Source organism: Antennarius striatus, chromosome 17 (assembly GCF_040054535.1).
Source record: "Antennarius striatus isolate MH-2024 chromosome 17, ASM4005453v1, whole genome shotgun sequence".
Classification (NCBI taxonomy): Eukaryota; Metazoa; Chordata; class Actinopteri; order Lophiiformes; family Antennariidae; genus Antennarius; species Antennarius striatus.
In genome coordinates this window covers 5,776,423-5,792,049 of record NC_090792.1, presented here as the reverse complement: position 1 = coordinate 5,792,049, position 15,627 = coordinate 5,776,423, and the positions used below count along the sequence as shown (strand labels likewise).

General features: G+C 40.6%; 1 protein-coding gene across 1 annotated transcript in view; it reads left to right on the top strand.

The window, feature by feature from the left end:
* The window catches only part of adck1 (aarF domain containing kinase 1), a 134,176-nt gene that overhangs the window by 59,061 nt on the left and 59,488 nt on the right, over positions 1–15,627 (top strand). Inside the window, exon 6 of the mRNA XM_068339595.1 lies at positions 10,987–11,145. Coding sequence (XP_068195696.1) covers positions 10,987–11,145 — 159 coding nt within the window. The remainder of the gene's footprint in view (positions 1–10,986; positions 11,146–15,627) is intronic.

The window sequence follows — 15,627 nt, the reverse complement described above, 5'->3', positions numbered from 1 at the left end:
TTTTAGTAGCACTGCAAGAACATGCTTGAATTTACATAAACAAGCATTGATAGACGTAAATATATAGGCTGCCGCATCCCTGAATCCATCAGAGTTCTCCCACCTGCCTGCCGGTGGGAGCATCCCGGTCTGACCCAGAACTGGCGTCGGTGAGGAACATGAATGAATGATGAATGAATAAATAAATAATATAAACTTTATGACTCATTAAGAAAGAAACACACACTATTCGTCGCATTCGTCGCAGGGAGACGCCACCCAGATAGAAAAGGTTTTGGTAGCAGCATCCACACGACAACGCAGACCTGGCGTTTTCAAAAAACTTCACTTTGGCTAGCTTTTTCGTCCCGGATATCTGCGTTGTCATGTGGACGAAAGGCGTAACCACAACAAAAAGCCTCACCGCCCAATGCCTTACTCCAGATTGTTCACGGGATTCCTTCTGGCAGATGCGCTGTGATTAGTTGGGCGCCGTTAGTGGTTGGGTGCTTCATTGACAGGTAGTGGGTGGAGTTAAGAGCGTGATGGCGTGAGGTTTTCAAGTGAGCTTATTCAAATGTAAGGATGGGGAGATTACTTTCCTTATATCCTTGTTATGGATAAGTAAAACCTGGAAGATTTTGAAAAATTGAAGGCACCTGCGAAGATCAAAAACAAAGCGGTAGTGCAGTATTGAAAGCTAGAATGACAAACTTTTAAATGAAGTACATATGTGAGACATAAAAATCTGTGATGTGTCTAGTTTTAATAAAAACTGTTAATCTAACAGCAGAAAACGGTTTGATCATAAACAGTTTCTATAATTCCTTATTAAGCCTGTCCCAGAGGACTGTGGGCAGGAGGAAAGGTACACCCTAAAAAAGTACCCAATTTATCACAGGGCCACATTGAAAGATGAAAAACTATTCATACAGTCAATGCAGAGTCACAAATCGATAGATATTGCATGCATGGGGGGCAGGGGTTGAACAAAAGCGTAAACGAAAACATCATGCTCACTCTGTGTTTTTGAATATGTCACCACGAGCGACCTACATACATAAATGTTGTGTATATGATATAATTACTTGTTCATTAATATAATCTCGTGATTAGCTATACTGTCGTTATTGTCATGTAACTGTGATTCCTTGTGATATTGATATATTATTTCATAAACGCCTTCAATGTTACCAAAGGTAAAAATTAGGTGAGCTAAAGTAAAGGTGGTAAAGTCACTAACAAGACAAAAGACTGAAAGTGCAGTCTTTAAATAAATACTATGGGATGAGCGAGTATTTTTTACCTGTTCAACCATCTAAATTATCTGTATCAGTACTTGGAATGGGCGGGATTTAAACCAGAAGTGGGTGTGGTTTGACCGGAAATGAGTAGGGCTTAAATCGGTGCGTTATTTTAAGTCTGAAATTGATATGGATTGATCAGAAGTTGCTATATTTATATTTTATTTTAAAACTATTTACGGGAACAGCCTCAAAATTCAGACTTCAAATCAATGACAAAAGTAAGAGAACTATTTACTTAACAGTTTTTTTATGAACTTAGAACATGAATATTCTTACGTGTATGAATGAATATTTACAGGACAGCCTCAGAATTTAGATTCACTGCTTTTGGTCACAAAAGTAAAATAAATACTTTGCAGGACAAGTTTTTTATGAACTCAGAACATGAAGTATATTAATGAATACAACGCATTCATTCAACGCACCGCTGATCTTGGAACATTGGACAAACTGCTGTACTGCCCGCTCTACCACTTAGCCACTGCTGCCCCAGTGGCTCAGTGGTAGCACTGCGTATGTGGAACAAAACAAAACAAGAAACTAGGCAGTCAGAGACTGCAACATCCCGCGACACTCCTGAACTCAAAATTTTACCCTAACCTACTTTCATAGGTCGGGGTCATTTAAATAAAAGACCCATGATCCAACATGTAACTGGTGCATTGTATTTGTCATGAGGTTTCAGAAATGTGTACCTAAAAAGGTATAAAAGTGAAAATATGACATTGACCTAGTTTTCCAAGGTCAAGGTTGCGATCTAATTTTCATCCCCTTGCCTCCCTGAATATAACAGCTTTTGTTTCGTCTTTCTATCTTATCCTGTTTCTAAGATATGTGCAAAATATCTCAGGATCTTACACTGGCCTTCTCCCTCGTTCATCTATGTTATTCGGTTCCTGAGTGTACAAAAGTTGAATTTTGACCTTTACCTAGTTTTCTCAAGGTCATCATCTCATTTTCATCCCCTTTGCCACCCGAGTAATGTGCTTTTTCTTACATCTTTCTATCTACAATGGTTGTGACGATATTTGGTGGACAGACAGACGGACGGAGATACGGACAAATACACAAACACTGATAATTACAATACATCACTGCTTCTCGGGATGTAATTACAATACATCACTGGTTTGCGGGATGTAACAAGTTCACCAAGTAACCTTAAATTGACTGAAATAGAGGTAAGCTGAAGAAAACCTAAGGAGAGCACTGTGAGCTACAGTGAAGCCATGAACACGGAGATCAGTCAATGTGTGTGCTTTGACTAACATATATATGCATTTACTGTGAGTGCATAGATAATTTTCCTTCTGGGGATTAATAAAGTGAATTTAATCTTTAATGTCTGTGTGTGCGAGAGTGGGGCAGCGGCACCTCTGCTCTGGCTGCAATCTCTGTAGGGAGGGCGGGCACTGTGTGTGACTGGCTAATCACAGAGCGTGAAGACAGTCAGGGGTCCCCAACACCTGGGCTGGTACCGGTCCATGAGTCATTTGGTACCAGACAGCACAGAAAGAAAAAATAATTTACATCTGTTTTATTTATTTCAGAGTCTGAAAGATGTTTTATTTTGAAAAATTACCCGATTTTCTGTTACATCCATCTATGTTAGTGGCCTTGGTACTGGGTAGTGGGACATTAGGTACCAGGCGGCACAGAATGTTTGACTTTCTTTTTTAAATTTTTAATTAGCAGTATAAAAGTTTTATTTAGAAAATGTATGTCTGTGCGTAATGACGCACAGACGAGTGCGTGCCTTTGTCCCACTTGACAGGTCTCAGTTACGTGAGAAGTTACCAGCCCTTACCCCTAAATTAAGCACCTACAACTGTGCCAGTGTTCTGTATTAAAGTCAAGGCAGAATATCCTAAGATCGCCCAAAAAGTATCGAAAACCCTGTTTCCATTTCCAACCTCCTGTCTTTGTGAAGTGGGATTTTCTGCAGTGAGAGTAAATAGAACCAAACTGCGGAATAGACTGGACATCCAGAATACACTTCAGGTGTCATTGTCTCCTGTTAACCCTAGATCAGCGGTCCTCAACCACAAATTCTCATTAGGCCAAACAATTCTCAAAGGCCATACGAGGGGCTTATGATGACTTGTATGCTAGGTTGGACAGTAAGGAGGGAGAGACTGATCTATACTGGTTGGCAAGACAGAGAGATAGAGATGGGAAGGACATGCAGCAGGTTAGGGTGATTAAGGATAGGGATGGAAGTCTATTGACAGGTGCCAGTAGTGTGATGGGAAGATGGAAAGAGTACTTTGAAGAGTTGATGAACGTGGAAAATGAGAGAGAACAAAGACTAGAAGAGGTGACTGTTGTGGACCAGGATGTAGCAAAGATTAGTCAGGATGAAGTGAGGAGGGCATTGAAGAGGATAAAGAGTGGAAAGGCAGTCGGTCCTGATGATATACCTGTGGAGATATGGAAGTGTCTAGGAGAGGTGGCAGTGGAGTTTCTGACTGGGATGTTCAGCAGGATCTTAAATAGTGAGAACATGCCTGATGAATGGAGGAGAAGTGTGCTGGTGCCCATTTTTAAGAACAAAGGAGATGTGCAGAGTTGTGGCAACTGCAGAGGAATAAAGCTGATGAGCCATACAATGAAGTTATGGGAAAGAATAGTGGAAGCTAGACTAAGGGCAGAAGTGAGCATTTGTGGCAGCAGTGTGGTTTCATGCCAAAAAAGAGTACTACCGATGCAGTATTTGCTTTGAGAATGTTGATAGAGAAGTAGAGAGAAGGCCAGAGGGAGCTGCATTGTGTTTTTGTAGATCTGGAGAAAGCTTATGACAGGGTGCCCATAGATGAACTGTGGTATTGTCTGAGGAAGTGTGGAGTGGCAGAAAAGTATGTGAGAGCGGTGCAGGACATGTATGAGGTCTGTAAGACAGTGGTGAGGTGTGCTGTAGGTGTGACAGAGGACTTCAAGGTGGAGGTGGGACTGCATCAGAGATTCGCTCTGAGTCCCTTCTTGTTCGCTATGGTGATGGACAGGCTGACAGACGAGGTTACACAGGAATCTCCATGGCCTATTATGTTTGTAGATGACATTATGATCTGTAGTGAGAGCAGGGAACAGGTGGAGGAGAAGCGAGAGAGGTGGAGGTCTGTCCTGGAAAGGAGAGGAATGAAAGTTAGCCGCAGTAAGACAGAGTACATGTGTGTAAATGAGAGGGACCCAAGTGGAAGAATGAGGTTACAGGGAGAAGAGATCAAGAAGGTGGAGGATTTTAAGTACTTAGGGCAGTGGTTCTTAACCTGGGTTCGATCGAACCCTAGGGGTTCGGTGAGTTGGTCTCAGGGGTTCGGCGGAGACGGAGGTCAAGACAAAACACCCAATGTCAAGTTGAGCAACTCTAGTTTCGCACTGGCAAAAATAAAGGAACACTTCCTTAAGCTGCATGGAAAACAAAAGAAACAGTTTTTGCTGTGAAAATGACCTTAGAGTAGCACCTGCCAAGGTGAAGCCATGCATATGTGAACTGGTCTCTCAATAACAGCTGTAGAAGTCACACTGATTTGCATGTAGGTAATTTCATGTGAGCTCATGCACTGTCTTGGTTTTGTTCTTAGAAAAAGGTGACATTAATGCACAATCCATTAAATACACCAGTAAAACATATACTTATGTATTAAATTTGAAAAACGTTTTTTTTTTTTTACTACAGAAGGGTTCGATGAGTGAGCATATCAAACCGGCAGGGTTCGGTACCTCCAAAAAGGTTAAGAACCACTGACTTAGGGTCAACAGTCCAGAGCAATGGAGAGTGTGGAAAAGAGGTGAAGAACTGTGTACAGGCAAGGTGGAGAAAAGTTTCAGGTGTGATGTATGATAGAAGAGTTTCAGCTAAAATGAAAGGAAAGGTGTACAAAACTGTGGTGAGACCAGTGATGGTTTGGTCTAAAGACAGTGTCACTGAGGAAAAGACAGGAGACAGAGCTGGAGGTAGCAGAGATGAAGATGCTGAGGTTCTCTTTGGGATTGATCAGGATAGATAGGATCAGGAAGGAGTACATCAGAGGGACAGCACATGTTGGAGGTTTTGGAGATAAAGTCAGAGAGACCAGATTGAGATGGTTTGGACATGTCCAGAGGAGAGATATTGAATATATCGGTAGAAGGATGCTGAGTTTTGAACTACCAGGGAGGAGGCCTAGAGGAAGACCAAAGAGGAGGTTTATGGATGTAGTGAAAGAGGACATGAAGGTAGTTGGTGTGAGAGAAGAGAATGCAGAAGGCAAGGTTAGATGGAGGCAACTGATTCGCTGTGATTACCCCTGAAGGGAAAAGCCGAAAGAAAAGTAGAAGTAATTATTATTATTTTATTGACTTGTTTACCCTTTCATTAGAACACATCTGTATTTCTCCTATGTTGAATGCACTGATTGTAAGTCGCTATATTTCAAAATAAACCTTATCAGTGCCGTCACTTGAATCAAGTTTTTAATATAATTATTTCTTATTTCATTTACAGAGATTATTATCCATTTCTAAAGAAAAAGTTGGTTATTGTCTGTTGATGTCTGCATTTTACATAAAACCACTGCAGATGATTTATTATTAGACTACAGCTGTCCTGGCATCATTAACGATTATCGAGCAAATGAAGGCCGGTCCGTTAAAATATTGTCTCAGATGAAACCAGTCTGTCGCGCAAAAAAGGTTTGGGACCCCTTGTTATGAGGATTTTCCTTCAACACAAGCACGGGTATCAACGAGTTTTACTCGTAGCGTACTCATACTGGTCAAAAATACTTTATTCGTACCAGATAGTCGTCTAAAACTATTACCCAGCTCAACCCCAATCAATACACTAAAATATATTTTTCAATTTATGTCTACCAGTTCTGTAACTGGTACATGATAAATGTTAACAAAATTCATTTTAAGACATTTTTCATCACAAAATGGACATTTCTTTATAAATTAACAAACTGAGTAAACCTGATTAAAATGGAGGACCACTACATTAGCAACAGCGTGCTGTATAATTACTGTATGAAATATTCTCTGAATGAACAGCTACCTTTTACTTGGGGTACTTGAAAACTTTCCAGAGCTTGCAATTAAAGAATGCTAAGTTTTGCCTTTCAGTGCAATTTAAATATTATCACACACAAAAATTTCAATTAATCACCTTTTTGAGCCATCAATAGGTTTTTGAAGAGGGACAAAGGAATTGAAACGGCAAAGAGGGTCCTCACTACTGTCCATTAATTAACATACTGTCAATTAATTGTGAATTACATCCTGGTAGTGCTTTGATCTAAGAAAGTAGATCAGGGTAAAATTTTGAATTCTGCGGTTTCGCGGGATGTTGCAGTCTGTGACTGCCTTGGTTTTAGTTACAATGTTGTAATCAGTGTAATCATTTGACACTGGCTATTAATTGTTTCTTCTCCATTTTGATTGCATTGAAACCATTTTGACTTTTATCTAATAATATTTAAGCTATTTATAAATATCAATAAAAAGCTGCACTTGCGCTTTTATAAAATATGCAGCATCTGAAAAACTATGTAAAATGTGGCTGTGTAGGGTCTCAGTTATCCAGGTCATGGTTATCCAAAGCTGTTTAAGTCAATCCACTGGAGGTTAAGAAAGTTCTTGAAGATGTTTTGTCTCTCATCCAAGATACTTCTTCAGGTCTGAAGGTGGCTGGTCATGTCCCAGCTTATTAACCCTGGGACATGATGGCAAAATTTGTTAATGGCTGATTCTGTAGCAGTAGTGAGGTCCACAACCAGTACAGCGAGTACCGATTGTGGACCTCATTACTGCTACATAAATCAGCCATTAAAAAGAACAACCTTTCCGCAACAGAAGCAGAGGGACAAAGGCTAAAGTTAACAGCTGTCCTTTCTGAAGCTAAGGTCCCCCCTTCCAACCTCTCCACCCAGGAACGGAAGGCAATGACGGCGCTGAGTAAGGACCAGAACATCAGCATCCTTCCAGCAGACAAAGGAAGATGCACGGTAATCATGAACACAACAGATTACCACGGCAAGGTTATGTCTCTACTCAGCGACAGCACGACCTATGAGACCGTGAAGTGCGACCCAACCAGCAGCTACAAAAAGAAGGTTGTGGACTGTCTGCAGAAGCTACAGAACGAGAAAACTATTAACTGCCTGCTCTACTTTTGCCTGTACCCTGGAGAAGCTATCCCATGCATATATGGCCTCCCCAAAATTCATAAAGAAGGAGCCCACTCAGACCCATTGTCAGTAGCATCAACTCCGTCACATACAATATTGCCAAGCGCGTTGCTACCATCTTGGCCCCGCTAGGGGGTAACAACCCCTACCATATACAGAACTCCATGGACTTTGTGGAAAAGGTGAAGGACTGAGATTGGATACAGAGGAGACCATGTTATCCTACGACGTCACTTCCCGATTCACACGTGTCCCCACAACGGAAGCGGTGGTAGCAGTAAGACAACGGCTTTCAAAGGACAACACCCTTAGCGACAGGAAAATCCTCAACCCCGACCAAATCTACCAACTATTGGACCTCTGCCTAAACACCACCTATTTCCAGTACAGAGGGAACTTCTATAGGCAGAAACACAGATGTGGCATGGACTTGCCGGTGTATCCTATCGTGGCAAATTTGTACATGGAAGAGGTGGAACATAAGGCCCTGACCTCGTTCAATGGAACAACACCAAGCCACTGGTTCCTGTATGTGGATGACACATGGGTTAAGATGAAAATCCACGAGTTAAACCTTTCACCGAACACATCAACTCGGTGGACAGCAATATCAAGTTCACCAGAGAGGATGTAAAAGACAACAGTTTTCCCTTTTTGGATTGCGAGGTCGGCATAAAAGGGCAGAAGTCTGTGTTGGGGTATATAGGAAACCAACACACACGGACCAGTACCAGCTTTTTGACTCTCACCACCCTCTGGAGCACAAGCTGGGCGTCATCAGGAGCCTGCAAGACAGGGCTGATAAGCCCAAGACCAGGTGAAGGAACACCAACACCTGAAACGGGCACTGAAAACCTGTGGATATCCTGACTGGACCTTTGTGAAAGCTCACACAGGACCCAGAAAGGAGAACAACCCAGTGAGGATGGAAGAGAGCAAGCATAATGGTATAGTGATCCCATATGTGTCTGGAGTGTAGGAAAAGCTGTGGAGGATCTTCAACAAACACAAGGTTCCTGTGTACAGTGTATTTTAAGTCGGGCAACACCCTCCGACCAAGACTGGTCCACCCAAAAGACCCCACACCACACAGAAGAGCAATCTGGTGTATGCAGTTAAATGCAAGGAGGAATTCTCAGATGTCTACAAAACAACCACTACACAGGTGCATGGCTCAACACAGAAGAGCCAACTCATCAGGACAGGACACAGCAGTCTTCCTTCACCTCAAGGAAGAGGGACACTCATTTCAGGACACAGATGTTCAGATCTTCGACAGGGAAGATAAATGGTTTGAGAGAGGAGTGAAAAAGGCCATCCACCTCAAAGTGGAGAAGCCATCTCTGAACAAGGGGGGGTGGTCTGCAACATCACATTTCTCCCATTTACAATCATGTCCTTTCTCAACTCCCCTCCAAAAAAAGATTGTCTCAGCAGATTGACCCAGGTGATGTGTCTAATGCTAATGACCGTCATTAGTATACAAAGGTGAAACTCACATTTCAACGACACCCTTTGACACCCCCATCAACAATCGTTGAGGAGCCAGACGGGTTGTTGGAATAAGAATAGCACTGACCACACCCCACAGGGTTTATAAGCTGGGACATTATCAGCCACTCTCTGAACTGAAGAAGTCTCTTGGATGAGAGACGAAACCTCTTCAAGAACTTTCTTAACGTCCAGTTGATTGACTTAAACAGCTTTGGATATGTGGTAAAGCCAGCCTGCCCTTACCACTGAAATGGGTTAATTATTTTTAGTCTAGTTTATTGCAATTTATTTTTGCTCCACATGGTCAGCACCTACCCAAACATTTGTTTGCTACACATGGCCCAACCTGAATCAGCTGTGAATCACAATTGTTTTCAGTTTCTAACCATTTTTATTAGCTTATATGTACATTTCATTCAGTTTACAAGACACACAAAGTACCTGATTACATTATTTATTGAAAGTCAAATCAAACAAATGTTGTGATACTTACCTCCTATTCTGGCATAAATAGTCTAAAACAGGGATTCCCAAAGTGTGGTGCGCGCACCCCCTGTGGTGCGTGAGCTGCCGCTAGGGGGTGCGCGAGTGTAATGGCAGCTGAGCACCTTGAAATACATAAATAATTTTAACACTTTTATGGAGGATTAACAGTTTAAATATTTAAATTCATTCACGTAAATCATTTGTCATTTTCAAGTAAAAAATGTTTTGTGAAAATTTTAGATAAAAAAAAAACAACCCAAAATGCACTTGACTTTCTCCTAGCTACGTGCTAGCTTGTTGTGATAGCAACAACAATAATATGCCAAAATGCATAATTGGTTGAAAACGGGCAGTCTGTCCAGTATTAAATCTGGGAGAAATGGAAGAGGACAGGATACATTGGCCACAACTGAGAGCTGTGCAGTCTACCAGGCTGAAGAAATCGAGCAGGAAAAAGAGTGATGATGACGAGACAGGGGAAACTGAAAATGAGGAGCACAGAACACAGAAAACTCATCCGGACACTTCATCTGGAGAAGGGGTTAAAGAACACAATGAGACTCGTACTCGAAAGAGAAAACATGATGTTGAACTTAGGCCTATGTTATTTTCATTCTTTGTGGCATATTTGTTACCATTTACTAACTGTTACATTTTACATAAAACCACTGCGGATGATTTATTATTAGACTACAGCTGTCCTGGCGTCATTAACGATTATCAAGCAAATGAAGGCCGGTCAGTGAAAATATTGTCTGAGATGAAACCGGTCCGTGGCGCAAAAAAAGTTGGGGACTGCTGTCCTAATGCATTAGTTGATGTAGTAATCATGTTTACATATAGAAAAACAGTGTTAGACAAACACTTCTGAAATGTTTTGTGTAGACATGCCTTAAGTCTTCATGTTGATATTGATTGCCTGGTCCTTCATTGGAATTTAGAGTCCACCAAAAGGTTTTCATGAGAAGGTGTCTTACCTGCAGTAATAAAGCCACGACCAAGCATTTATCCCATTGTTTAGCCTGTTATTTGTGCCCTATAAAGTAACGGAATTACATATTTTTAAGTTGGTTTTGTGAACTACTGCACAACAACTACAACAACAAAATAATCCTCGATTCCAGCTCATTGCTCATGGTTTGGACCCTAGATTTGCCTGCATTTCAATTGTGATAATCTTGTCATGTTTCTGAACAGAACAGATATTCTCAGTCTCTAGAAAATGTCGAACATTTAATACAAAAGGGGAAGTTCTATTGAATTATCTGTGTCAAGCTGATATGAATTTTTGTCTCGTAAAAATGAAATCTAAGTCAAAAAGATATTTTATGGTGGCCACGCGATACTCAAGCTCAAAACTTTGCAACACGCATCTGACTCTGGTTAAGACATGTACTCATGACCACTCCTTCTGGCTCGTCACGCTAATGGTCACTGATAACTCATCTACATAGGTCTTTACTTTATCAGAAAGGACTGCAGAGACTGTTATTTGTATCACAGTGAATGCATGTTGTTTTACTGCAGTCAGTGAGATTGATTCTGACCTGCAGGGTTTGGCGAAGGCAGTCCATTGGCTCTTCCCAGACTTCGGGTTCATGTGGTTGGTGGACGAGGCCAAGAAGAACATGCCACTGGAGCTAGACTTCCTAAACGAGGGACAGAATGCTGAAAGAGTGGCCAAAATGCTGTCGTGCTTCCCATTTCTCAAGGTAAAACATGACTTTTCCAACTAGCCTTCATAATCATTGGCCTATTTATGGGATTCAGTTATGACTTTGTTCCCTTCTAAGTATTAACGCTAGTAAACAGCTGCTATTAAACTGAAAATGTTTCTTTAGGTTAAAGTCCCAGCATTTAAAATTGTAGTCAGTGCAGAGAATAGAGGTCATACTATTCCACTGAGTATGTGACAGCTATGTCTGTGGTTCTTGTCTGCTCTTTCTAGATTATAAAAGAGCACAGTTAGCAGAACACTGTTAATCATATTTCTTTTTCAGACAGACTTGGACTTCATGTCTTCATTATCATTTAATTTCCTGGTGGGCTTTTTCTAAGAACTTTTATTAGCTCTGTTGAATGTGAATTATACTTCTTTTTCCAGCTGTGTGTCTTTGTTAGATGTTCGAACCCTAAGAGCTGAAGCTCATGGGTTTGGTATGTTTTTATGCAGTTTACTTTTTTTCTACACTTTTTAATTGTAATTGTTGGCATGTCATACTGACATAAAAGTCATCAGAATGAAGGATAATTTTATACAAATTAATTTCAATACTTCCACCTAAATGTCAATTGGCATAGTGAAGTCTTGAATTAACATACTTACTGTCTCTTACTCTTTTCTCGATACCTGGCAAAACATAGAATTTCTTTTGCCATTTAAAAAAAATACATAAGAATTTCTTGTCTGTGTAGGTTCTCAGTCATCCAGGTCATGGTTATCCAAAAGCTGTTTGAGTCGATCCACTGGACGTTAAGAAAGTTCTTGAAAACGTTTCGTCTCTCATCCAAGAGACTTCTTCAGTTCAGAACTGAACTGAAAAGGCCAATTAGGAGGAAGCATAAGCTTATTTAATCCTACCCCTTCTTCCCTTCTCCATTAACAAGAATTCACTACTTATATTAATAGAGTGCATAGTACTAAAAAAAGTAAATAAATGTAGTACTAAACATATACATCTATACAAGAAAAGAGAATAAACATATAGAAAAGTAAGTAACAAATATGATTAATAAAAAAAACGGCCGATTGTTAGACCCTTCCCCTTCCCTGTACCCAGTGAAAACCATGTGCTTGTAGCGCTTTTTTAAACTGGATCATGCTTGGTGATTGATGAAGTCATCAATTATTTGGTGCTTATTTGGGTTTAACAAGTCAATGTTAAAGTCACCACAGATGAAAACAACCTTTTGGTTAGTTTTAGAAAAAAATTCTCCCATTCCTTGAATGCGTCAACACTAGAGCCTGGTGCTTTTTTATATGCAACTGATTATTACATTTTTACTTTTTTCATTATACATTTCAATTGTTATACATTCTAACAAGATGTCAATCACAGTTGTCATATTTTCTACTACTTTATAATTCAAGTTTTTGCGACCCCACAGCAACCCCTCCTCTGCTCTTGTTCCTTCGGTTTGCACAGTGAAGTTCATATTGATCAAGTTCAAAATCCATTCCTTTAACTGTATTGATCCATGTTTCTGAGATTGCAATTCTTTTGAATGGTTTTATAAACTGATTTAAATATTCCTTGATGTTATTGAAGTTTGCATATAAACTTCTACTATTGAAATGTATTATTGATAGTTTGTTGTCCATTTTAATGGTGCCGTTGTACTGTTCCTCTGTGTAATAGCAGCAGTTGTTGTTGATGTTGGAGAAAAAAATATTGTCTGGGTCTATGTCATGCTCCAGATCAAGTAGATCATGGTCAGTGTGTTGAAATGTCTTAAGTTCCAGTTTAACATGATCTGCAATCCATGTTGGTGTGTTGTGTGTGTTGTCATACCTTAGAGTCCGGGATAATGCTCAGTCATACCAGACCAGTTCCTTGATATTTCTGATGACCAGTACTTTGGCTTGCTCTGGTGTCCCGTTTAATTTGACGAAAACTTTACAGTTCGATGTCCATGTGTGCTGTATTTTCCCCTGCCTTTTCATCAGCCGCGGTTTTCTGGCGTTTTCTGGTTTTCGGCGTTTTGTTTGGTCAGATGCTCGTTGATGAATACGTTAGTTCCTTTCAGTTTCCTTCCTTGTTTTAACAGTGCAGTTTTGTGTTTTCTGTTGACAAATCTTATGATGATGGCTCGTTTGTCATTGTCATCTCTCCGGGGCAGAGGGTGGAAGGCCTCGATGCTGCTACAGTCCATTTCAATCCCTTTGGACTTGAGGAAAGCAGCCACCTGTTGCTCTACAGAGCTGACATCCTGCTCATTGGGCCCTCCCCCGCTGTCATCGGTCAACGCCCAGGCGTATGACCAGGGTTTAATCTGGAGTCCAGTCATGATCACATCGTTGATCCTGGTGTATTGCTCCAGCTCTGCCACACAGCTCTCCAGGTGCGCCAGACGCCGGTCCTTTTCGGCGTTCTGGATCCGGAGTGCCTTCACCTCCTCCACCAGGTTCAAAATAGACTTCTGCTGCTGTTTGACGACAGAAATCTCTTCGGACAGGAAGTCCAGAGACTTCTTAATGTTGTTGCCCTCCTCAGCTGTCAGTGCCTTCTTTGGCCCCATGTTGCTAGGTGACGAGCTAGTGTCTACCTTAGCCGCCATTCTTTCAGTCCGTTTCCAAAAATCAGCGTCGTTAAACCAGGCAGTGGTCAGGCCAGTGTTGTCAACAGACAGTCAAATGTCCGCAATCCAAAATCAGTAGCCAATAACACAGAAATAGTCCAAAACCCGAGCAAGAAAAAACCAAAACACACCGACTCCAAACTTTTCTCCAACAGGAACCAGGAACAGGAAACAGAAATCTATGGTCTTACACTGGCCTTCTCCCTCGTTAATCTGAGTGTACAAAAGTTGAAATTTGACCTTGACCTAGTTTTGTCAAAGTCAAGGACATAATCTCATTTTCATCCCCTTTGCCACCGGAGTAATCTGCTTTTTGTTTCATCTTTCTATAATCTGCTATGGTTGCGAAGATATTTGGTGAACATACAAACGAAGGGACAAACAGACGAACCAATGGACAAACACACAAACACTGACAATTACAATTACAATCCCTCTTTGAAGCGGGATGTAACAACGATAATTAAAATAATGATGATTATAGTAAGTATAAACATTAATGATAAAAACATTAATGATGGTGATATCATCACAGTTTTTTTTTTTAATTACCTGAGAGGTACATAACAGGACATAAGCAAGGGAGAAAGAAAAAGTTCCCCCAAGTTGAATCAGACATTCTTTTAGGCAGGCCCTTAAAAGACAGTAACAGTAGGAGCAGCAAACTACAACTAAACCAAAGTATAGAATAAATAAACAATATCAAAGTAATTAAGGTAGAGAAAAGTGAGCATTGAATGAAGTGACAATAAAGTTAGATTTCAAATTGATATTTATTATTCAGTTAATCAGATTCAAATTCTTTTTGTACTGCTTTAAATCAGGTTTACAAAATCTAATAAGACTATTTACACAGAAAGCCTTTAATTCCACCTTCCTAATCCCAGGGTGTTATTGCTCCTTGGAATGACATCTGGCTTTCACTGGCCCCCCCAAAAAATCATTTTTTATTTAAACTCAGAAAGTTAAACAAATGAGGATGCAGCTTGTCACAGCGTCTGGCTCATCTTGAAGTCTCTCATGTCCCTCTCCTTTCCACAACATCAGCATTACTGGTTATGGTCTGAATCCAAAACGCTACCTATATTAAGTTTAACCTAAACTATAGACTAATATACAAAGGGTTTTGGAAAGAAAGGTTCCAGATAACTAGGGTAAAAGAGGCCAGCAGGATTAAAGGTCCCATGTTATGCTTTTTTAATTCATGTCATTCAGCTGCCAGATGTCCAACTACACTGTATTTGAAATGTCTAGCCCCAAGGTGATCCGTGGTCCTCAATATTTTCAATTGAATATTGATTAAATCACTTCCGCCCCCAAACGCTAGGTGTTAATGGGGCATGGCCCTCCGCTCCCTATCTCCACAACCTCTCCCCTCTGAGCTGCTTCTGTCAACACCTCCCTACCCCTTGAGTTCATGTGTGTTTTGTTTGCATGAGCCACTTGTACACACGCACACTAGCGTTCCATTTCAAAGTTTACCTTTCAGTAATTTATTTTTTCTGTGTTTGTCTGTCTTGGGGGTTTTTTTTCTTCTTTTTTTTTTTCTTCTTATCTGCATGTATTCTCATAGTTTAACCCCATAAAAGGGGGTCAACCTTTTATGAGATCAATGCTTATTTTAGTCTTGCAGCAAAATCTTTTATATATTTCAATGCGTGCATATTACCATCACCAGGCCTCTCTGGGAACTAAATTGTCAGTCTTTATTAGAATTTCCTATTGTGAGCCAGAGGGAAGTGCTGCACCCCTGTGAGTTAAGGTGGGAAAGCAAAAAGGAGAGAGGGAGAGAAAACACAAACAAGGTAGTGGATAGACAGGCAGTGCTGTTGGAGTGAATAAGGTTTAGGCTGTTTTATCCTATCTTAGAACTGATACCTCAACACCAATGTTAT